This window comes from Falco peregrinus, chromosome 3 (assembly GCF_023634155.1).
Source record: "Falco peregrinus isolate bFalPer1 chromosome 3, bFalPer1.pri, whole genome shotgun sequence".
NCBI lineage: Eukaryota > Metazoa > Chordata > Aves > Falconiformes > Falconidae > Falco > Falco peregrinus.
The window spans coordinates 12,654,304-12,678,538 of NC_073723.1; the positions used below are offsets into that span (position 1 = coordinate 12,654,304).

The window sequence follows — 24,235 nt, forward strand, 5'->3', positions numbered from 1 at the left end:
TGGAAGAATGCTTTGGAAAAAGCTCATATCCTTGAGCATAGCCAGGCAGAGCAGAACTTGTCCAGTTATAATCAAACTGCTTCTGAAGGTGACTGCAACATGTAACAGTTGACTTGATAATTCAAATTGATTATGAAAAATAATTTCACGTATTGGAAAGTGAAACTGTTTACAGCGTGGAACTGTGGAGTTTAGATGTCAGTACTTAAATCCGCACTAAATAAAAAAAATATCTTAACATATCAAGGTGAACAGTTAGCAGACTTCTCATTATCTACTCTTAAAAGACATCAGATCTAATGGGAAACGAAGAGGGGGGAAAACCAGGGTGATGGTAGAGGGTTTGGCATGGTGGAACAGATAGGAAAAGCAAAAAAACATGTAAAACCTGCATAATCTAAAATTATTTTACATATAAAGGAATCATTGTTCTGAACTATGTCTCAGTGATAGCTTAGAACATTTATTTCTGGCCCAGCAAGAAAACTGTCCACCCCATTTTACTCTACTACAGGTTTTTTCCTGGGAGATCAATGACTATCCTCAGTCCACTTCCCCACATCCCAAAGAAAAGAAATGGGCCAGCTACCATGGATGACGTATGATGTATTCATCTAATCGCATCAGAGGTGGAGTAAGTTTTGAGATTTATTTTTCATTTATACCCTTACCTGGTCTAGGCAAATAGTGTCACCTATGGAGTTCAGATGATTCATCATGAAACTCAAAGGGTCGGACGAAGAATCACGAGCTAGGAGAAGGCTAAAAAGGTTGTGTGGGGGTTCTTCCCTGTTCTTCATCTGCTCATAGGCTTCAATAACTTCGTAGAGCATGATGAATTTTATGGCCTCGTATAGTTTGTGTTCCTTGCTGTCATCAGAAAAGAGTGTATTACACATGTTTCCTCTTTCTTCAGGATCTTTAGTAGCAATTATTTCAGTCCACTGGAAAGCACACGGAAGAGTATTAGTCAAATTATACAGAATTCTATTTAATATAAAATATTCCAAAACAGGAAGAATTGCCAGTCTGTAATATACCATTATTGCGGCCAAATGGTGGTGCAAATAAGCAAGTGGCTCTTTCAGATCCACAGCGAAATTTGAAGCCTTACACATTTCGGTTTCCACTAATCCAGCTGAACCTATCTGCCACAGACAGCTCCAAGCATCTGGATGCTAATGATAGTCTAGCAGAAAGCAAATACAATTCCCCTATACAAAAGCCACCCACCACCACTATAGAGAAAACAGGTATCGTTGCTGGTGAAGAGTCTAAAAGGAGTGTAACCACCAAAAGGACTCCAGAAAGTTACAGGAAATCTCTGTGGCATCAGGCATACACACAAAGCCATAAACAAATGTTAGATTAAGTAATGACTCCTGACCTATTTTTAACTTACAGCTTCCAACATTTAGTGATTTTCCTCTATAGTACCTTTTACATTAAAGTTGTCCTAGCCTGAATTCTTTAGATGCTGAGCCCAATTCGGAAGTGTGTCAATTAAAAGGAACCTATACAAACTGGACAAGCCAGAATGGTATTATGAACGGTGCACATTTGTATGTCTTCGGTGTGCTCTGCTTCATGATGTCAAGGTAAGATGGCTGCATGTTGTGGTTTAACCCCACCCAGCAACCAAGGACCACTAAGTACCAAAACCGAGAGGCTTTTTGGACCACCATAAGAGATGATGCTCAATAACTGGGATTGAAGTGAGTTTCAGTTAATTCTGTGCTTGTAACATTTGTATGTTGAAGTGGCCATAAACTGTGAATTTCAATTAAAAAAAAATTTCAACAATCTAACCTACCCATGAACATTAAATTGAGAAACAGATTCCCCCATCTCCTCATGCATTCCTGAAGATTTTCCTTACAGGTTAAAAATGAGACCAAGCTGATGAACCACTAACGTCCCTTTGCTAGGGGACCTCTAATACCTAAGTGAAAACCCTGTCCTAAGTGTAAAGCACCTGTTAACCAACACAGCCCAGGCACAACAGCATCGGCAAGCAGCAGCCCACAAGGTGACAATGGAGCTGGGAAAGGCCACAGACAACCCTGTTAGGAAAATAGGCAAAAATCCATCTCACTGGTCAAACAGCATCTTTATAAAAATAAAATGAAGTTGGGAGCTACACCTCATGCCTGGTAACAGCATAATGCATCCTGCAGCTACTCTTCAACAATTTGCTAATTGTATGATTTGTTCACCGTGCTGACCTGAAACAGTTTTCCACACAAGCATTCAGTTCAAACGCTTCATGCGAAGGGACTAACATCAACTTAAAAAGAACTACAAGTGGAAAGCTGAACAACCCAACACTGGCAAATGTAAAGAGCGACCAGAACAACACGATAAACTGCACAAGTGAACCACCAGGCACATCTCAAGCAGACAGGCAGTGGCCACCGTGGCACAGCAAGAGTGCAGGCAAGGGACAAGGAACAGATCTCTGGTTTAATTCCCTTTTTTTATTACTAATGCTTTGTTTCTAGAGCTAAATAGATCTGTTTGTGGTTTGTTGTTTTTCCTTGAGTCACAATTATCATCACTGATAACAGCATTTAAAAATACAGAGTTGTGGTTCATATGCACAGGGTCACGTAAAAGGAACTAGCTTAAATGTTTACCAGTAAAATAAGCTGTTGTGACTGTAGTTAAGACAACCCAGAACCACAGTGTATTGTAGAATTCAAAACGTCAGTTTAAGATCTGATATGCTGCAGAGAAGCGTTTCAACTTAATTAGCCCAAACCCCGGAGTCCAGCAAATACCAGTATTCACTTGAGGGCTGTGACCCCCAGAGGAGCGCAAGGAAGGTGCAAGGTCTTCTCAGGCTGATTTTTTTATCTCTGTTTCAGTAGGCTTTGGGGCTACTAAAACTCCCCAAGTTTTAAATACATAAGTAAGAAATATTCCTGGTTGGGAATGCAGGCAATCTGGCTATGCTGAGCAGACGGGGGCAGTGAGGCTGATAGGTCTTTGTAATCAAGTGCTTCAGCTTACAGAGAGAAATTATAGTACAACTGGATAAATAAAACATTTCACAAAGATGGGAGCAAAGGAAAGACAACAGAAGAAAACGCACTGTTCCTTTGTTCCCTCCCATATGGGGAGGGAATGCAGGAGGATTTCATACTGCACGTTGTTATTTTTGACCAAAATTCTGAGATGCCGTCAAGTGGCTCCTGCAGTAAGGGCAACTAGTCACACAGTAACAGCTGCGGGGAGGATGGCCTCCCTAACTTGCAGGGGGATCCCGAGTACTTAGCCTAGTGGATCCCCAGACGCTGGGTTCCCCTGCAGGAGAGCTGATGACCTTCTCAGCAGCTCAGCTCTCTGAACCCAGGAGGAAGGCTGACTGTCATAGACATACGTAACCAGGAGCAGTTCCCTAACTCTGCCTCAACCCACTTCTCAGTGCTTTTATTCCTCCCAACCATTTCCTCGATACTCACATTTGTCTTTAACGTCTCCATACATTTGCGCAATTTACCAAAGGCATTGGGACCCGTGTACCTTTCTGGCCCAAAACTGTATTGCTGAATCCAGTTGCAACCTTGAGAATACAAAAGCTTTTCAGGGAGCTGGGAGGGGGAAAAAAAAATAAACAACGCTAATCAAAACCATCATAACCGTAACAAGAAGTAGAATATAAAGTTATATACACTTGTCTACATATTTAATTTACAATGTGGTTCTAGCCTCTGGTTGTACAGTTCAAACAACAACAAAAAGATGGGCCTCAGAACAACTTAAATATTAAGAAGGAGGCTTCGTTTGACTGCCAAGTCTGTAAGAAAATAAAAGAGGGCCAGCCAAAAAAGACGAAAATACGCTCTCAGCAAAATATATAATCCACACCCTGGAAAAGCTGGATACATCTGCACTCGGTGAGGTACTCAGGATCAGAGACACCTCCCGCAGCTCACACACATGCCCCTACAGGCAGCTACAGCTCCCCACCTCCTCACCGATCCCTCCTGCCAGAGCTCCTGCAGCTCAGGGCAGGATTCCTGCTGCTCCAGCAGCACACTCAGCAGCTCCCAAGTGAGCCACTGGACTTTGCACAGATGCGGACGAAGAGGATTCAAATACCCTTTTGTGTTAAGGGAGTGACATCTAGCAGGGCAGCAGTAACATTTGTCCATCCACTTTATTTTTTTACCACTTAAGACTCATGTTCACATGGGTATGTTTAGATCTGGGACACTTTTTCAATTAAGTATAGTTCAAAGAGTTTAAAAAAACTTCTCTTTAAATTCTGATAGTGATTCTCCTCTACTTCCATAGCAGACACGTCAGCATTCACATGGAACAAAGCTTCCATCTGCAGTGCAGGGTTATCTGAATCATGTTCATTCAGGAAATTAGTTTTACCTTCAATATATCTCTCTCTTTCATCCACGACGGAAAAGGAATGCCTTGGCTGAATACCTGAAAAAGCACCGCTCTTAGTACACAATAGTTGTCTCTCCTGACCTGTCGCAGGTATTTGATATGACAGCTCCAAAACAATTCTTCATATGCCTAGAAAAAGACCAAAAAAAAACCCAAACTATAAAAATTTTAAATCTTGGATAAAACCCATGTTGACTGGAGTCCAGTTCCAAACTACTCATAAGAGCAAGCTAGGGGAATGAGAGAGTACATTTTTAAGTTTTGCAGGCATAAAAATGTTCCAACACCATGTTTTTTTGGTAAACACCTTGAACTGGCACTGGCCCTTTAAGAGTGATCCGGAACTCTCTCCAAACCCAGCAACTTGCCCCAGTCTCTACGCTGTTGCTAGTGTAAACATTCACATGGTCAACCAAATCAGAGCAGGTCAGTGAAGGCTTCTTTGCCATAACAGTTTTAACACCAGCCACTTCACAATTTTTGCCGATACATGGGATGGAGCAGGAGAAGGGCAGAAACTGGCATCTGGAGAAAATTCCTTTGGGCAAAAACATCTCCTTACACTGACCTGAATCCATTGTGCAACAGTGACCTGAGACTGAGCAGATCTGGCAGCCCTGTGCTGAAGCCGGTGGCCCTTCTTCCAGCTTTACGCTCCTTGTATTCCCTCTGCATTACCTCTGGCTCTCGTCTGGGCCCTTGCTGAGCCAATTCAGAGCAATAAACTGGCAGGGAACGAGAGGACCCTGCAGTTCCACAGGCTGCTGCACCAGTCTCACAGTTTGCTTCCTGAAGGGGGCAGGAACATGGTCTCAATCCCTGGTCCTCTTTCATCTCTGTTGCTTCCCGGCCCCATCCCAACACCACTTCTCAGCTGCAGTCTCCCCTACTCTTACTTTGCCCTGGCTGTGATAGTAAGCCTACTGAATCCATCCTGCTGGGAGAGTGTCCTGCTGCTTCAGCAAGTTCAGGTGGCTTAGAGAAGGTCCTTTCAGGATGACCTGATCATCATCTCGGTGAACCACATCCAACAGAAGACGTAAGAGCCAGCACATAAGAAGGAGAAGGAATGCTTAGCTAGAATGAGGTGAGAAAAAGGGAGCAGGACAAGCAAGGGACTGCCCCTTTTGGGCAGGTTAGGCTGGTTCTGGATCTCACAAGACTTCAGCCTAGAATGTTCTTCTTGCCTGTGACCACTTCTACCTGATATAACCAGCCATACAGTGGCTGCTCTATGTAAAGGAAACTCTTCTTCAGGTCTGATCATCTGGAAGGCTCATGGATTTTCTGAAAGGCTTGCTGCCCAGTAAGTGTTTGCAAATTTATTAAAAGTTCTGCTATCTTTTGTTACTTGCTCCTCCAAATCACTTTTGGCCTTACTGTGTTGCCCTGTGCACTTTCGGCATTGCTGCGTTTCTGCATTTAACATGACAAAGTTGGATCTTTTCTCTGTTCATCATTTGGACACAACTCCAGCTTTTTGAAAAATACGTTCTTTTTTCTCATAACTCCCTTATGCTGCTGTTCAGCATTACGAGCTTCCTTTTACCCTTTCTTAAATCCTTCTTGGTATGTATTTGCTCTGTGATTCCAGTACCATGACCAAAGCTATATGTATGTCAAACACACTGACTGTAAATACTCGTCTCTTAGCTTTTAGCTTCTTCCTAATGTACTTCCTTGTTTTTATGCAGTGTCCCTTTCTGAAGGTGGATGCAACTGTAATAATTTTTTTTTGCTTTGTTGTTCTTGCAAGGATGTTGAATGAAAATATGTGCCATCGCCTGTTCCAGAGAACAACAGAAATTAGAAAGCAACATTTTGAGGCAGAACTTGCACACTACTCAGGACCGAGGTAAGGGTTACTTCCTTTCTTGAAGGCTCTCTGAAAAGCTGATCCATGAAACAGGCATTGGCACCACCTGGAAGTTCAACCCCATGGCTGTTCCCAGTGCAGATGGCTAGCTGGTGTCTCTCGTTACTACTGCGTATCTTGCCCCCTCTGCTTTTTTGATCTCTCTCTGCTTATCATGGACAGTGTTTCCATCATCATCTGATAATCAGAAATACAGACCTGATGCTGCATTCGTCCTGTGTCGGTCTGAAATGCCACACCATGAGGATGCTAGGATATAATGTCACATATTATAGAAGATTAGCTGATTAACTGGATTTGAGTCTAAGCTTGCTTCAACAGATACTACTTTACATCGCTAAACCTATTTTAGGTACAAGTTTTATGGGAAAAGTAAAGGTCCAGGCCACGGTGTTTGAGCCTACCTTGGTGATTAAGGCTGACCATAGCTGAAAGAGAGCCATAAACCACATGTTGCTCCTGGAGGCCCATCCCTATCACAAGTTTGGATACCGTAGTGCTGCTTGAACTCCAAGCACGTGGTCAGGGCCCTTGGGAGGGCACCGCTGCTCCCGCCACGCCTCGTGCCACGCTGCCTTCATGAATGGCCACCAAGATATAGCTGCCAACAGCCCACTGCACGTGCACTAACAACGGCAGCTGCCATTGCTGCCTATCAAGTGTAAGCACATACACACAATGTACACAACTGAAAAACATGTCGGTGAGCTGACAGAGAACGGTGTATCTTGCCACAGCAGACCATGCATGAATTTAGGAGGTCCTTGGCTCACAAGTTCAGTTATCTATGACCCAAAGCCTGGTTTGATGCTGCACAACTCTTGTCACCTTGACTTACAGTTATGAAGAAAACTCACTAAGCTGCAAGAAACTATTTCAGGTAAAATGATGTACGGTAAGAGAAATAAAAACCCAGGGAGAAGTATAATTATTATTTATTTATAATAATAAATATTATTATTTAATAATATTTATTATTACTTATCTTCAAGCTAGCAGCTTGAAGATAAAAGAGGAAAACAAATTTTTACAAAAAACAACACAGAAGAACTTAGATGGGAAGGCACAAAAACCACAGAAGGAAGAAGAAGAAAAAAGAGAATCAGAAAAGAGCAGCACTGAGGATTAGCTGATGCCCGCAAGCAGCGGAGGCTGCCACCTCCGCACAGAGCCCAGGGCTGCCTCCAGCCACCCCTCAGCAGCTGACTGGGGTGCTGAGGACAACGAGAACATTAACTGTGAGATGAGTAGCTTGTTAGTCCTAGCTATGTGTGGTGTGAGGCAGCAGGAACTGCCAGGTGCAGTTAAGTTGCGCGTGTCCTGCTTGCAGCAGTGGCAGACGCCTCAGAAGGGCACCAGCCTGGGAGCACCATGGCTGCGCTGCGCGGCCAGGGCCACAGAGCTGGAGCAGAGGGACACTGTGCGAAGGCAGGGATGGCCGCATCCAGCACGCCACCTCCTCGCCTGCTGAGCACCACCGAACCTGGCACAGGTCAGATGGGAGCTCCTGCCCTACCCTGCAGCTGATGCAGCCGGGCAGGGAGTCGCAGCGGGGAGGCTGCCAGGCACTGGCTGCTGTCCCATGGACCTCCAGAGCCTGGAAGAGAAATGGCTGTGGTGTTTCATTCCCCCCTGAAATGAGAGTTTTTACCTTAAATCGAAGGCTGGCCAAGAGACTGCACCTAAGACCAAGTTATTGGGGCTGAGGATGATTTTTCCTGTTAAAGCTGCTGCGTGGGTCATGGGTGGTCCAGAGGGGAATTTGGAGAAGACGCAAGATGCAAAATCTGATCTACATTTTGACCCGCTCTGCTACAGCCTTTATTTAGACGCAAAGTGTCCCTTTTGCTCTTCATCTGACAGGCTCTGCTCACTGGGCTGCTCGAACTGGCAGTGCTATTCCTTTCCCAGGCACTACTTTTCCCCCATCCTCATGCAGAGGTTAAAATTTAACTCTTACCTCCCTCATGTGTTTGGCCTGCTTTGTTTCTCCATTCCATTCTCTCGCACTGTAACCAAGTAGATCAACTTCTGTCAGCACACTGAGATTCCCTAAATTGACATTAATTTACAGATTAGTTACCTTCTGCTGTTCTGCATCTAAAGGGTACTTGCGGTGGGGAAGTGGAGGGGATTAATGAGTATGGAATGACAACGAAAAGCTTACTTATGAGTTTTCTCTGAAGGTAGTTGCTCCACCTGAAATCCAAACGATAAAACAGGTGTCAGTGAGGAGCTGTCAAAGGTCAGTATTTGCTCAAATAAGCCACACTGTGGAAGATTCAAGCCTGCACAGTAAAAACCTACCGTTTCAGTAGCTGTGCTAAAAAACTGTACAGCCTTCTGCAATACCAAAGAACAGCAATGAGGAAAGACATGCTTAGCATTAGCTTCACTTTCACTTTTTGCCACACGAGACACAAGGATTGCTTGGTAGCTGTTGTCCAGGACTGCACCTCATGCCTTCCTAAAACAGGGATAAAAAGAGAGGGGGAAAAAAATCTTGTCACTGTTTTGCAATACTTGTTTCTATTTGTTTTCTTACAAAAAGAACATTCAAGAACAATACCACTCCAAATGAAACACCAAACATGAAATGTAAAAGGCAAGTATATTTTTATATACTTGATAAATATCCTGTATATTATATACTTAGTTTTTCAAGTTTCTAGGGGACCTGTCCCGTCATTAAGTCAAGGTTTTAAAGACCAGGGGTTCCTGGGAGTTCTGGTCTACAAATGGGCCATATGAGGCAGCATTAGCCAACTAAGCATCATATGACTACCCAGGGAATTAAAGGAATGTTCCTGCCTCAATTTGGGCAAGTTTTGGGTCAATTTAAAACTCCGAAGAAAGCTCAGGAGATCACCACAAAGAGGGTGTGCTCTACTGTTCTTCACAGACATAAACCAGGACACATTTCTGTCACTCTCTTGGCATTACAGGCAGGGTTAGGGAAGGGTCTGGTTGTCTTTTGTTGATAACAAAACCCAGAATTCAGAGAGGGCCTCGAGACTGAAGAGTTGACAAAGGCAGTATCCGCTCCCTAAGTGAAAAATTTATCTTCTGGCTGAAAGTTAAGGAAATCCCCAGAGTTTATGATCAACAGCTGCTCTATTCTTATTTATTCATTTAGTACAAAACTTCAAGAGAACTCAACTTTTTATAAAGGCATCCCAGAGAAGGCTGAAAAGATCCTCCTCCAGAGACTCCACAAAGGGAATTACTCATTCAGCATACTTTCATGTCAACTGAACTTCTGCCCCTCCTTGCTTCAACAGGAAATTTAAGAGGGGCTTAAGTTTTCCGAGGAAGTTAAGTCCATGCACCGCGGACAACTACCCGGTTGAAGAGTTACATATGAATCCCATCCTTGGGAATGAGATAAACAGCTACGCACGCATTTTTACAAGCACTGCTGGATATACAAGAGCACTGTTGATGTTTCGCCTTTTCCACTATTCTGTTGTTTGAAGAAGTTTTATTACAGGATGTCACGTACAAGTTGTCTGGAGACAAGACCCGGACTTCATATCTCCCACGAGCAAAAGGCAGGTTAAGAGCTGTGGATGAGAAGGTGTTCATAAACTTCAAAGAGGTAACCAGAGAAGCTTTTGGAGTGCTAGTTCCAATTCACACAAAACCCGTATGCTCTGAACATTCAAGATGATGGGCAGGTCTTCTGTTAGCTTCTACTTGTCGGCTGCACTAACATGTGTGTACCTGGCACGACTGGGGGTTATACCTGCCCATGCTGAGCAGGAAAAAGCAAGACATGCATTCATGCACAGCCAAAAAGACTAAAAATCTGAAGCTTCAGGAAATGATTACTACAGATGCCAAGTAAGAAACAGCAAAACATCAGCTGTAAAGTTTGAAAATGGCATAGCTCATGGAAACACCGGGACACTCCCACTTAACAGCACATGCTCACACACTTACTGCTGATGGACACCAACAGGCACGTTCTCAGTAAGCACCCAAATTGCTACCTAGAGAACAACAACTCAGAATTAGTAACAAGATGACGGTCCTGGCAGAACGAAGCCACCAGTTTTTTCTCTCTCTTCTTTAGGATAAGGGCATGAGCATTGGAAAAATCGCAGTAGACTGTAAATAACTGAACCTTCTGCTAACTAGAATGGAACCTGAAGGCTTACAAATATTGTCCAGGCCATGGATATTTGGGTTATGATATTGCAGGTATTTTGGATTTATCTTGTCGTGCTGTTGTACTGAAACTAACGATGATTGAAATGAATTTTGTTAACAGCAATTTAAAGATACAGTATCAAAAGGAAGATGCAGCTGACTTTCACTTAATTACCTAAAATGACTGTATGGCCCCTCTTTAGATTTTGAACAAACTGGGACTATAAAAAGTGAGAGCTGGTCCATCTATTAAAATGACATACTATGCTTTATGGGGCACCAGAAATACATGTGAATGCTGGGAAGCACTGTCTTACTGATTTCAGTCAAAAACACAAACCTGTGTCAGAGAACATGAGATAACCAAATACTGTCCATCTATTTTTACTTAATAAGAGGGATTTATAAATATGTATTTCCCCAATAAAAAGCCTAACGGAAGATGGGAAGACCTGAAAACAAGTGATTTTGAGTATTTTTGCTACACTTGTATTACAGCATACCCAGGACCTCATAAACTTTCCCTCCCATCATGGGAAAGCTGCTGTTCAAACAGCACTTTGTGATTCAGTAACTACTTTCAGTGCTTATGTCACGCTTAGAAATGTAATTACATTTTTTTTATTCAAGTAAATGACATTTAGAAGTGGCAGCTGGATCGCAAAACGCTGCTGGTAAAAACACATCACAAACAAGACATGAATAAGAGAAGGCGGCAGTTTAAAATAGATCCTTCCACCCCCTCTCTGCCCCCTCCAAAACTGTTCAGAAACCAAAAAGCAATTATGTTAATAACACACCAGTGGGGGGAGTAAAATAAGCCCACAGATTTTTAAACCCAATCTGTTCCCTGGGATACGGAGACGATTTTTGCTGTTCCTCAGGAGACAGTGGCAACCCATCGGTGCTGCAACCAGCTGCTGGGCTCACAGCTGTTTGAGGACTGTCTGCGAGCATCCCCGTGAGGACAGGGAGGCCTGACCCTTCTCCCATGCAGGGGAACAGAGCCCTGGGACTTATAAGACAACTCCTAGCAGAAATCGGGATGAACAGAGGTTGAACAGCGCTGAAGTAGGAGCTGGTAGCAGTGTTTACCTTGCAATGCAGGTAGGACATGGCATTTCCTTCTCGTGCCACATCAACTTCCTGCTAGTGCCAAAACCTTAAGATTTTACCCCCCTGCAAAGTCAGCAGGAGACACGCAGAAGAAAACAAAAAACCACCAAAAAGGCCAGAAAGAAAAGATGAGTAAGAGACATCTGCAACATCTGCTTCTTTCACGAGTAACTCAAGAAAAGTCTCTAAAGGATTAGCTCCACATCTGACAGCCTCACAGCCTGTTGGAGGCTGCCACCCTAAAAACGTGTAACTGATGTACAAATGTAAGAGATCAGCCTGGGAAGCAGCACGCAGCACTGTACGCAGTGCTGAAGCACAATGCAATATTCCAGCGTGTCTGATGGCACCTTCACCCTTTTACTTTTTTCCTCCCTCCTTGTAACAAGGCCATCAACAGAGTGTCTTTCAAAATTAAAACCTGACTTTGTGACTTCTGTTCAGGACACTTCTCTTCACCGTCTTTTTGGCACTGACAGCAGGACATGGTACTTGTTACCATAAAGTGGCCAAGTTTGATACTGTTGTCACACACCACTAGGTTCCCAGTTCCTAAAAAGCAGGTATCCCCTCCTTCAAAGAGGGAGACAGAATTTGGGATCCCTCCGTTCCAAACCTTCTGCTGCCCACCTGTACACTTCCTCCTCCCTCCTCTCCTGGACCCAGAGCTATAGGGAGAGAGGCCCCTCAACTGAGCAATGCAAACCTTAGCACGGAGGTCCAAGTCTGCCTGCACCCAGTGTGCGCCTGCAGAGCTGTCCTCACAGCTGCACATCACTTTTTTTTCCAGACCACGTACTATAGGTTACCAAGGCATGTTACAGAATAGGCCAAGTGCCTCTTCTAAGGGAAAACAAGGAGATTTAGCCTTACAGAGCCGGCATCAGCGTAATGCACACGTGGGCCCATACACCTCAACTGACTGAGCCAAAGAGACACAAAGAGCTATGAATTATACAAATTCAATACCTACAGCAGATTACACTCCATAACAGCTTAGAAGAGAGAAAGATGCCTTTTTAAGTCGTGCCAAGTGATTACAAAGGTTTTTATTTCCCAGTTTATTATCAGTGCCACACCAAAAAAAATGAAAAACTACTGAAAACAGATCAAACACACACCAAGATACGTGGGAAGCACTGCTTGATTCAATAACCACTTCATTACAAAACCCTTCCTTTAGAGAGCAAAGCAATGTCAACTTGTTAGGCAAACCTTCACCTGTTCTAACATAACAACCAGAGATGAGGATGTCTCCTTGGTATAAGAAGAAAAAGAGAATTATTTACAGGCAAAGATGGTAATCATCAGTGACTTATCAACACTTCAGCCATGTCTGCTGATCAGATCTTAACTTCTACTAAAAAAAACAACAAAACAAAATCCCAGCCCCAAACTGTAACTAGAATCGTGCAATTACCTAGAAAATGAAATAGCTTTGGTAGCACTGAGGCCCATCACTTGCAAGAAAAGCTTTATTTACACAGCTGTCCTGTGCAGGGAGTCCCAAGTGCTCTCTCAGCCCTTGTCCTTTTGCTTTCAGCAAAACATACAGCAGAAAGGCTGGCAGCCTTCTTTGGACTCCCTGATCGTCAACAGGACCCAAACGGCTGGTGTTAATGTATCCTACTCTGTAGCAACAAGCATAATGTGTTCTTACCTAGCATGTGATTATAAAAAAATACACCGTTAGAGTTACCGTTACAAAACCAATTTCATCTATATAATCAAGCTATTAATACATGCCCTAGACCGCACATACTGTTTCCCTCTCTCCAAATGTCTACTAGAAGAAAAGGAAAGTTCAGTTCTTGATCTCCTGTATAATTCAGCTTCCATTTTAAGGCACAGGGTGCCAGGACTTCCAGATGAAAAAAGCTCAGCTACACTTCCATTTATGTAAGGAAAACTGAGAAGCCTTCAGAGAATTTACAGTCCAGAGCAATACATGAAAAGCATTTCATGCCACAAAAAGCAAGTCGCTCCTTAAAGCTCTTATTGCCAAGTGTGAATAAAAAAGGAGAAAAAAATAAAATAAACCCCTTTTAAAGAAGGAGCCTCTGAAATTCCTGCTACTGTAATTTTTTTTTAATGTGGAAAAAAATCCATCCTCATTCAGAATTGCTATTTAATGCCTGTACACTTCAAATAGAATTTACGTAAATGCACTGAATTATTATTTGACAGAAGCCCACGCTTAGGATTCTTATGCCTGCTGCTGAGCTGCATGTTGAGTCATCCCTAATGCCGCTCATGTTTGCTTCTGATTTATCTATTTGCAAACACAACTTTAAAAATGCCTTTTTTTATACATACATACATATATATATATATAAATTTTTTTTCCTATGCTGAATCCAAACTGACAGAGTAAAGAAAGCATCTTCTGCCTGAACATCCTCTTACACTTAAGTTGAACAGATAGGCTAAGTGGTATAAATAACAGGATTTTCTGTTGGTTTGTCTATGTAATTGAAGCTTTGGTTATGGGGAAAAAAAAAGTTGAAGTCTTACTTCGCAGTAAGAATTACTTTCCTCCTTCTTTTTTAAAATTTCGTTTGACACACAGTGCAAGACTTGTACGTGCAGCCCAACCCTCTAAGGATGCACAGTCATTAGGCACTAATGAGGCTGGGTGGTACCACAGGAGGCATCCCTCCCGGTCTCTGCAGGCAGAGGTCCAGCAGCAGCAGCTGCCCCCTCCCCTGGGCTGCCCGGCCGGACCTGCCTGGATGCACACCCAGACCCCGCAGCGCAGGGTCACTGCCACCCCCGGCGAGCAGGGCCTTCTCGCACCTGCCACCCGTTGCCCCAAAGGAAGGGACTGGTTGGGATCTGCAACTCCAGCGTGACCCACCGCAGTGGCCGCCACATCAGCACCAGGGGAGGGGTGCAAGTGGCAAAGCAGAGGAGCCCCCCAGCTGCACACGAAGAGGGGTGAAAAGCACCTAGATTGAGGAAGAAGGAATGTCAGTGGAAACCCACATGGAAAAGATCTCTATGCGAGCAGCACAGAGGAAACCAAGCCGCTTATCGGACTCCACCAGCAGTGCTCCCCGGACAACACATCCGCTGGACAGCCCCAGGGGACTCCCCAACCCCTCGGAGGTCACCAGCTGGCTCATTCCTAAACAGCTGTTTGACACCTTGAGGCATCCTTCACTGAAATGCTGCAGCCCAGAGGAGAAAGCAAGAAGTGCCAGTCAGCTTGGTGGGCATGCACTGCAGGACAGCCCAAGGAAATTTAAGTTTCTACCTGTTGATGAAGAGGCATCCCAAGTGATAGCCAGGAAAACAGCAGCATCAAGTAATCCAAGAAAACCAAAAAAAGTATCAACTCATCTGAGCTTATCTACTGCCTAGGCAGTTATCAGTCGCAGCTGTTAATTCTTACAGGCGGTGCGTACATCTGCCATCAGGTAAAGACACAGCTGGGAAAGCCAGCCAGCATCCCCACCTCTGTGCAGGGCCTGACTGCTGCACCCGCATGACACAGATTTTATGTCACTCTTCAGACTGCAGCCCTCTCCAAAAGTGCACCAGACCGTGTGCAGGCCATGCAGAGCTGTGCATTCTTCATATGGATCAATAATCACATATAATTTATGATTAATAATCTCCAATAATTCACATCTGGTGGTGCATCAGATCAAAAAGCCTGTGCTTTCCTGCTAGGTACGTGCATAGATATTCCAGCTGTGTTATTTGTTTACTTGGGAGTTTTACTTGTCTCTCTCCCTCTTTCCAAGACAGATTTGAGGCAGAAGGGAAAGGCAACCGAAAGCAAAATATCAAAGCCATCACTCTGAAAGTGTCTGGTATTTCTTGCCCCCACCTCTCAACATCCAGCCTGATGAAAGTCAAAACTTCAGCTTTGTTCTGCAGAGTTAATGCTATTAGTATGGATGCAGCTGGGGTGTTTAAACCCTGCTCTCCCCATCTTTTAAAGGGCAGCAGTTTCAAACTGGCATTTTTATTAGCTCGCGCACATAGGATTCCTCTCCCCTTTTTTAAACACAGTGTTGCCAGGCACTTCTTGCCTAAAATCTTAAGCAAAAAAAAAAACCCACCCAAAACCAAACAAAACATGTTGGAAAGAAAAACTGACTGCATCAAGGTAACTTAATTTTCAGTTACTATCGCTCAGTGTAATAACAAAGTCATAGCTAGTACAAACATTTCAAAAAAAATTTGATTCAAGAACCCAGAATATTCTGTGTGGAAGATCTCTGCTTGTAAAAACACATTATTGTTATTATTACTGCTAATTCACGTCGGGTATTTTACAGACATTTGGATGCCAAGAGAAGCTTCAAGCAAAGCACTCCAGACATCGGTCACAGAGACCGAGAGACCAGGGTTCCCTGACACCTCTGCACTAGCAAAAACTGCCTAAAAACTGGACAGTTACACAGCAAGGTCTACACAAAACAAAAATTAGGCAGCCCTGTAAAATATGGTTAAGTGTGACCCTGCATATCAAGCTCTCCTTGAGGGGCTGCCACTTGGCAGAGGCACAACTTACTGTCACTTGTACACTAAGAAAATGAAATACAGAGTACTGGACAGTTTCTAACCTTGGAACCTGGCAGTGTCATTTTTAACTATCTGCAATGATACGACATCCTCGTTTTTACGATCTCAACCTTTGGCAAGCATGTCACATCTGAAATTCAGGCACGGGAAGTGACATGAAATGAAACCAGAGCTGAAGGATGGCGAGCACACCTGTGGGTGGCTCCCAGACAAACGCAGCAGGCACACACACGGTGCGGAGCTGTGCTCAGCGCAAAACGGGGGGAAACCGGTAGGATGTCTCTTTGCCACACGGGCAGACCTGAAACTATTGAAGTTCACAGAAAGACTGATTCTGCACAAACTCGGCAATTAAAAACTTGCCAGCATTGCCCTGGTGGCGGCTGACCTGCAGGCAGTGCCAAGCACCTTGCCATGATGCTTCTCTGCCGCACAAAGGCCAGGGCAAACTTGATCACAGTCAAAGCCCCACATACACCACACCATATCAAGGCACTACTTTGAACCTAAGGTACACATTTCCCACTTTCATATCACCATTCACCCAACATGACCACCCCACCCTGGAAACATAAATGCTACACACTCAAAATATCCGGAAAATCTCGGCAACATATTATGGACAAGGAATCTGAGGTGGGGTCTTGCCCAAGACCACATCTGGAGCTAACAACAAGACTAGAGACTAAGCATATACCGTCACACCATCCCGTATTTCTAGCCCTCCATCTTAACATGGTGTGGCTCAACTGAACACAAACTCTTCTGCTCGGTACAGAGCCTTCTCCTCAGAGAAATGTTTGCCGAAAGAAATGCGTGGGCAGCACAAGCTGCCTTGCGAGCCACATCCCTCTACACGGGTACGTGGTGTAAGGGGCATCTATCTGCGCTGGTGACATGGGGACAGGAGCTAGACACACACCTCCTCTCTCTGTCAGGAGCCTCCAGCACCTCTGCACAGGCTACAGAGAAATTCCAAGCACTGGGGTCTGGATCCTGAGGATGCTAAAAATGTACAGTATCACTCCTGAGCAGTGAAAAAATGGGGAAAAGCCACAAAGACGGAATAAAGCTGAAAAGAAACTGAAAGCTGCTGACTTAGAAATTTCTCAGAAAATTCATGAAGTAGCCTGCAGCAGTTCAGGAGCATTTTAAATGTTTGCCTTCACTGGAGCCTTCTCCAGAAATGGACATCCTTATCTCCCTTTTTTCCTCAGTTACGCTGGGTCAAAACTTTGACCTCATTTTACACAACCAGGCCACCAATAGCCCAAACATGAGTAATACTGTTCATGGGGGGGGAAAAAACAAACTCCACGAAACCAAACCTTGTAATATAGAAACTACACGCTCTCTAGAGCCCCAGAACTGGTGCAAGATCCATAACTACAAACTCTGCTCTTAAAACTGTCATGGACCACTTCTACGTTGCGGTGGCTGAAGTACACAAGTCCTGGCAGTTGTCTTTCATGGAACACTGACATTTTAGTTGATAAATAGCTATTTCTCTGTCCTTCTGAAAGGCACAACGTTGTTGTGTCTGATCCCCGGTGCTGCAACCATGCACAGAGGACCCAGTGTTTGCCATGCCGGGAATCCCAGCAAAAGAGCACAGTGGCAAAGCTGCCCATCACTGCTACGTGCCAGCACCACGCCAGCTGCATCAATCCAGGAGTGCAGAAAGGATGCTGTGTGTACACCGTGCTCTCCCAAAGTAATTCAGGGTCACGTATCAGACTGCAACTCAGATGAGCATTTGATTTTAAGGAGCACTACAACTCCTTTAGACATCAGAATGCCTGAATAATAATGTCATTAGAATAGGAGTAATACGGGCCAATGGTAATTTTTACAAAAATAATTTCACAGCCTAAAACAAGAGAAAATTAAGAAGCTCCTTAAGGTAAAGTTAATGCAATTCTGATCGCACCCACAAATGTAGTTATAAAAGTGCAATGAAAGCAGCATATTTATACAACCTTTTGACTCCTGAGCACTGTCTATTCCATTGTGTTTTCAAAACAACTAAATTAAAACCATACTCATCTCCCCTAACATAGTTTGGCACTGTGATTCAGCTGAGCAGGGTCAGGGCATGCAGCACAGAGGTATTTCTGAAATCTCAAACTCATTTGCCTGGGTAATCATGTAAAGGCAATCATTTTCACACATTAAGCTCAAGAAAAACTGCAGACATTACTAAAAAGCCCTTTAATGTTTGTTGTTACAGCCTGGGTAGATAGGATGTGAGGATTTAACCTGGAAGCTCTATCTGGGCAACAAGGTGAAGTGAAAGTCCTGATGCTGAATGGGAAATCCACACCTATCTCTATCTAGTCAGGCAGTCTAGTCCAAAAAGTTCAAAAAAAAAAAAAAAAAAAAAAAAAGAAAAAAACCTAATATCCCAATGACAAAAAACCTCAGAACTACAAAAATTAAATATTTTTTTCAGAATTCCAAATCCAAGTGCAGATACTTATCCATAAAAGCATTTGTATTTAATATGCTGACCAGCATTTTAACGCTGCTTTTGCCCTTCAAAATCAATTCTAATACCCTTCACCTAGTAGTATTTTTTATAGCTATGCAAAACTGCAGCTTTTCCTCTCACTGTATGGTGTCCCCCTTGATATCTAACGACATTATCTGTCCAGCAGTAAAGAAATAGAATTCTTAAGAGAGCACACTTCAGTGACTACAAGGAAGTTCTCTGAGCCTTAAAATCAAAATGGGTCACTTCTTCCTGTTTCACACAATTTACCTCTTTTATTTCATCACTTGCAGAAACTGGAGAGGTCCGAAAGACAGAAGTGGAAAAAACTGTACTTGCACTTACCAGCGATAGAGCAGTTAGCACCACACTAGCTTAAGACTCACCTAGCAAACACCACACAAACCTGTTTTTGTCTCCACTGCAGAAAATGAAAGTAGAGCTGAATGCAATTGGTACAGCCCCTCCAAAGAACAAACCAGTTGGTTAGTATGAAAGGCGGTGCAAAAGGAGAGCTGGATCAGCAACCATCAAAGCAGAAATGTATCCTAAACCGTACAGCAGAAAAACAAGCTTGTAGGGCATGGTGTCTTCATGATAACGTCATGATAAAAGACCACTTCACAGTGATGTATGAAATCACAGAATCATAGAATCATTTAGGTTGGAAAAAACCTTTAAGATCATCAAGTCCTACGATTAACCTAGCACTGCCAAGCCCACCACTTAACCGTGTCCCTAAGTGCCACATATAAACGTTTTTTTAAATACCTCCAGGGACAGTGACTCAACCACCTCCCTGGGCAGCCTGTTCCAGTGCCTGACCACCATTTCCATGAAGAAATTTTTTCCTAGTATCCAACCTAAACCTCCCCTGATGCAACTTGAGGCTATTTCCTCTCGTCCTGTCACTTTCACTTGGGAGAAGAGGCCAACCCCCACCTGCCTACAACCTCCTGTCAGGGAGCTGTAGAGAGCAATAAGGTCCCCCCCGAGCCTCCTCTTCTCCAGGCTGAACAACCCCAGTTCCCTCAGCAGCTCCTCACAAGACTTGTGCTCCAGACCCTTCCCCAGCCCCGTTGCCCGTCTCTGGACACGCTCCAGCACCCCAATGTCCCTCCTGCAGTGAGGGGCCCAACACTGACCACTGCATTGGAGGTGCAGCCTCACCAGTGCCGAGTACAGGGGACAATCCCTTCCCTTGTCCTGCTGGCCACACTGTCTCTGATACAAGCCAGGGTGCTGTTGGCCTTCTTGGCCACCTGGGCACTGCTGGCTCCTGCTCAGCCAGGCAAGGAGGTCAAGCAGGGGTGCCCGTACACCTTCCCGAATCACGCGCTGACCTCTAATCTCCTTTTTCCTAAGCCATCACCTTTCTGATAGGACCACAAACCAGACTGCAGCACTTCGATTCAGATTCCACACAGAAAAACAGAACAACACCAAAACCAAAACCCAACAACAACAACAACAAAAAACCAAAAACAAACCCACGAAAAAACCAACGCCCCACCAAACAAAACCAGACCCAAACCAAACGCCCCCCCGAGCAGCAGTGACCCCCACCCGACGCACACACGGTGCCGCTCGACACCCACCGCCCCCCCCGTCCGCCGGGCGCGCCCAGCCCCGCAGCCCCCCAGGGAAGCCCAAACCCACCTCAAATACATCGACACACACACACACCCCCCCCGGAGCTGCCAGCTGGTCCCGGCCCGGCCCCAGGTGGCCCGGCCCCGCGGCAGGTGCCTCCCGCCCGGCCCCGCGGGGGGGTCGCACCGAGGCGGTCCCGCCGCGGCAGCCTCCGGGGCAGCTTTCCGCGCGTTGCCATTCCCGTAAAACTGCCCCAAAAAGAGTCAAGCGGAAAATACATTCAAAAATAAAGCAGCAACAAATAAACCCAAACGCCCCGCCGCGGGAAGCCCTCCAGCCCGCCCCCCCGCCGCGCCTCACCCGCTCCGCCGCTCCCCGCCGGCGCCTCCCCGGCACCGAACCCCGGCTGCGGCCGCAACGCCGGCACCGCCCGGGGCGGGGATCCCGCGGGGCCGCCCCCCGCCCGCGGCCCCCCGCCGCCCCCCGCTGCCCCGGCACGGCCCGAGGCCGCCCGGCTGCCCCCGGGGGCGGCGAGCCCGTGTCGGGGAGGAGGGCGAGGGGCTGTCCCCCATCTCCCGGCCTGCCCCCAGCCGCGGAAAGCAGCGGGGCTCTCCGTCGCCCCAGCTGTCCCCGCAGCTCCTCCGGCAGCCGGACACCGCCGCGCCGTGTCACGCGATGTTATTTTACATTTTACAGCAGCGGTACCCGTAATGGCATCAGCATCTGTCTGAAACCCAGCCATGAACCATAAACGGAACCCGGTGACTTCGCGGTTGTTGGGGTCTGTCCCCGTCGTCGTCCCCCCTGCCCCTCCATCCCCTGTCCCCTGTGTCGTCGTCCCCCGGTCCCCCCCCCCCCACTTATTAAATGTTGATTTCCTCACACACTCCCTCATTAGCAAGATTAAATGCATTGATCCAAAAAGAAGTTCACCCTTACTGGGTACCTTCCCTTATAGCAGTCTTTCGGGTGTGATTTGTCCCAGCTGTAGGTAGAGAATTTGCATAGACTGGTGTAATTCCTTTTCTGGTTACACATTAAAGAAAAATTTTCTTCTACCTCCCTAGGGACTTTGCAGGAAAAACAGAAGGGAATTGTAATGGTCTGAACAAGTGACGCAGACTTAAATCTTTTTACAGAGTTACAAGCACTTTGCTCCAGCACAGAGCTAGGACAAACTTACAGCATTGGGTTTTGGTTGGTTTCGGTTTTTCATGGTTTGTTTGTTGTTTTGGGTTTTTTTTCCCCCAAAAAATATAAGATATCAAAATGGTTGGAGATAGAAAATCAGCATTTTTCATGAAACAGTGAAGAGATTTGTACTGTCTGGCATGGATATCAGATTGTTTCTCCGTCCATCTCAGTTAATCTGGGCAAGGAACAAAATAGACAGGAGCTGTTAAATACCCGTGTGCCCCAGTGTGCCGAGGTCTCACTTAGAGGCACTCACAGAATGTCACGAACACATTTATCCAAGGAAAAGAAAATCTGGGCTTATAAACCAGCTTTCTTCTTGCCTTGGCCAAACCACTGTCGGTGCTGCTTGATGGTTTAGCATTCCAGCCAACTCCAAATCCGCCTCTTTCTACCCTCTCTAACCTGTGCTAAGATTTTAGGATTTAGTAGGTGATTTCCGTGTGCAGACAGACCTGGAAGTTAATGTTTATCTGGTTGCTGACTCATTAGAGAAGAGAGATGAAACACGCCTAGTACAAACACTGCAGGTCAACCCCTGTATCAGCGAGTCCGTCCCGCTTCCCCTCTCTGCCCTCTTCTCGCGGCATTTATTCAGCACCTCAGTGCAATCTAAAGAGTAATACCCTGTGCCCTTCTGCACGGGCTCTTAGGGGGAATACGCCCTGCGACAATGAAGCAGAGAACACTTTCTTGAAACCTTGAGGTGTTTTTTTAACTAACACTGTCCATATGCCTTTTCTTCCTCCTTAAGCTCCTTCTGGACCTCTTCCCTGAGTAGAGAGAGGGAGAGCTCCCTCTACTACCTTTTGCCACTTGTAGGCTTCGGCAGGAGCATGTTGACTCTTCTCCTTGCAAGTTGCTGAGACGGGACAGCCTGTACCCACCTCTGTCCTCTGGAAGCCCCTCCTTGGCCTGGGATGCGGACAGCTCTGGTGGGATTGAGCCAGGTAACACACAGGCCTCCTGCACTCTGTGTTGGACCGGTCAGGGTGTGCCATTCCTGTTAGCTGAATACGAGTTAGGATAATCCTAAAGAGAGCAAGCAAGGTCTAGGTCTGAGCTGGGCTCAACTGCAGAAAGGGGAATATCCGCTAACTGGAAGGCAGTTTCTGTTACAGACGGGGCAGAAGTAGAAACATGATGCTACTAGGGTTCAGAAAGCTTCAGAAAGTGCGAACTTCCCCAAAATATCTTGGAAATCCATACAGTGAGCTAGAGAAGGCCTTACTTAGAGTATGCATTCAACGTTTCTGCAGGAGTTAATGTCTCCCCTTCTTCGCCTCTGAGTGGGCAGCACCTCTGTGGAGACAACAGGAGAGCTCCAGGGAGCTGAAGCTGGAAGCAGCCTGATTCTTTTCCTCTAGACTTTCTGGTCATGGCATTTTGCAGACTTTTGTGATGCTCAGACAAGGCTATGTGCTGACAGCAAACTTCTACTGTTAAGAATACTTACGATATTTCTTTCCTTTAGGGGAGCATTATGAACTTGCCTCTAACGTGGACCTCCAGGATTTTCTGCAGGTCACGGCCTCTCCAAGCTGCTGGCATGACTGTCACTGCCTCCCTCTGCTTGTACCCACAGGAAACTGCATAGCAATTGCAGCAAAAGCTTATGCTGAAAACATTGCTAAGCAAGTGTGAAGACATAACTGCCTCTGTTTAAACCCACAAATGAGCAGAAGAAGCAACTGCTGTCTTCTTGCTCTCACTTGCAGGTGAGCAGCAGGATTATAACCACAGCCCAAAAGAATATAATTCAAAAGGAGTGCGAAAAGGCTCTGCTGAGACAAAGGCTACAGCATCCAATGCAGTAAAAGTAGGAAACCTGGGTGCAGAACTCATGAGAGCTTCACTCTTCGGTTTTTCAAGTCCATTGTTAAGTCAGGAGCAACTTCCCTGTTTATCATCATTTATTACTATTGCCAAGGTCAGGTATAGTCCAACTCACAGGTAAAAGAAGTGCCCATGCACTATGATCTGCAGCACAGGAGCTTTCTAAAGCTGATCACCATGAGATGCCAAATTTAGAGCACAGCTCTATGAACTTACCAACACTCCTCTTTGAGTGGTTAATTCTGCTTCGTTTTTCTTGCTCAGTGAACCAGTCTCTGTTCTTACTTGCCTTTCCATCATGTCGCCTCTGCATGTCCTCTCCAGAGTATCCCCCAGCTGGCTTTCTTTCCCCTGACTTCTTTTGTTGGGGGTAGAAAAAGAGTCTCTACAGACTCGGCTCGTCTTTGCAGATCAACAAGCTGTGAAAGGATCTGGCTTCCTGTTTCATTTCCGTTAAAGTTTTCAAAGTCACACGGGCTGTGTATGCTTCTCCATATCCAAGCCACAAGAAAAAAAAAATAATCAAGCATAAATCAGCTATTTATAAAGGTCACATTACTACCTCCCTCTGCGTCTTTCACATTGTTTGAGGGCTGGAGATGGCAGGGTGATTTTCAAACTGATGTACCACCTATATGTGGGTTTTATCTTGCCGGTAGTCCTCAGAGAGTCACAGCCTCTTCTCTTCAACTCCAATGTCATGTCTGATTGCTTAGCATTTAACATTGCTTATCACACAATCAATGCGCTTTCTGGAGAAACATGCTGACCATGAAAAGGAAGCAGGTGGTCCACGCAAGCGTCCCTTCTCTATTAAGATACGGACTGTACTATGTAAAAGTAAAGTTTACACAAACATGATAAAATCCCTTCATAAATACAGGATTTTTAACAAGAGTAAGCAAAGGGTCCCTCAAGAGATTCTTTGCTTTCCCCTCCTCACTCATCATTTTAAGTTAAATGAGACCAGCGGTTTCTCTACAGTCTAAGACTACTAATTGCTTCTTAATTACACTTTTGGAAGATATATCCCA

At 45.2% G+C, this 24,235-nt stretch overlaps 1 protein-coding gene across 8 annotated transcripts in view; it reads right to left on the reverse strand.

Moving 5' to 3' along the window:
• OTULINL (OTU deubiquitinase with linear linkage specificity like) overlaps window positions 1–23,868 on the reverse strand; it is a 51,172-nt gene extending 27,304 nt beyond the window's left edge. The window contains exons 1-8 of one of the 8 annotated variants that reach the window (XM_027784311.2): window positions 23,418–23,859; window positions 10,226–10,275; window positions 8,591–8,750; window positions 8,451–8,482; window positions 8,244–8,335; window positions 4,387–4,536; window positions 3,465–3,593; window positions 672–944 (exon numbers count right to left, since the gene is read on the reverse strand). In XM_027784311.2, the coding sequence (XP_027640112.1) occupies window positions 672–944; window positions 3,465–3,593; window positions 4,387–4,536; window positions 8,244–8,335; window positions 8,451–8,482; window positions 8,591–8,670 (756 nt within the window). In that variant the 5' untranslated portion in view covers window positions 8,671–8,750; window positions 10,226–10,275; window positions 23,418–23,859. Of the gene's footprint in view, window positions 1–671; window positions 945–3,464; window positions 3,594–4,386; window positions 4,537–8,243; window positions 8,336–8,450; window positions 8,483–8,590; window positions 8,751–10,225; window positions 10,276–20,531; window positions 20,674–20,876; window positions 20,902–23,417 lie in introns of those variants that run through there. The other 7 variants (XM_055799193.1, XM_055799190.1, XM_055799192.1 and 4 more) reach the window with 7 other exon arrangements.
• Between the last annotated feature and the right edge of the window lie 367 nt (window positions 23,869–24,235).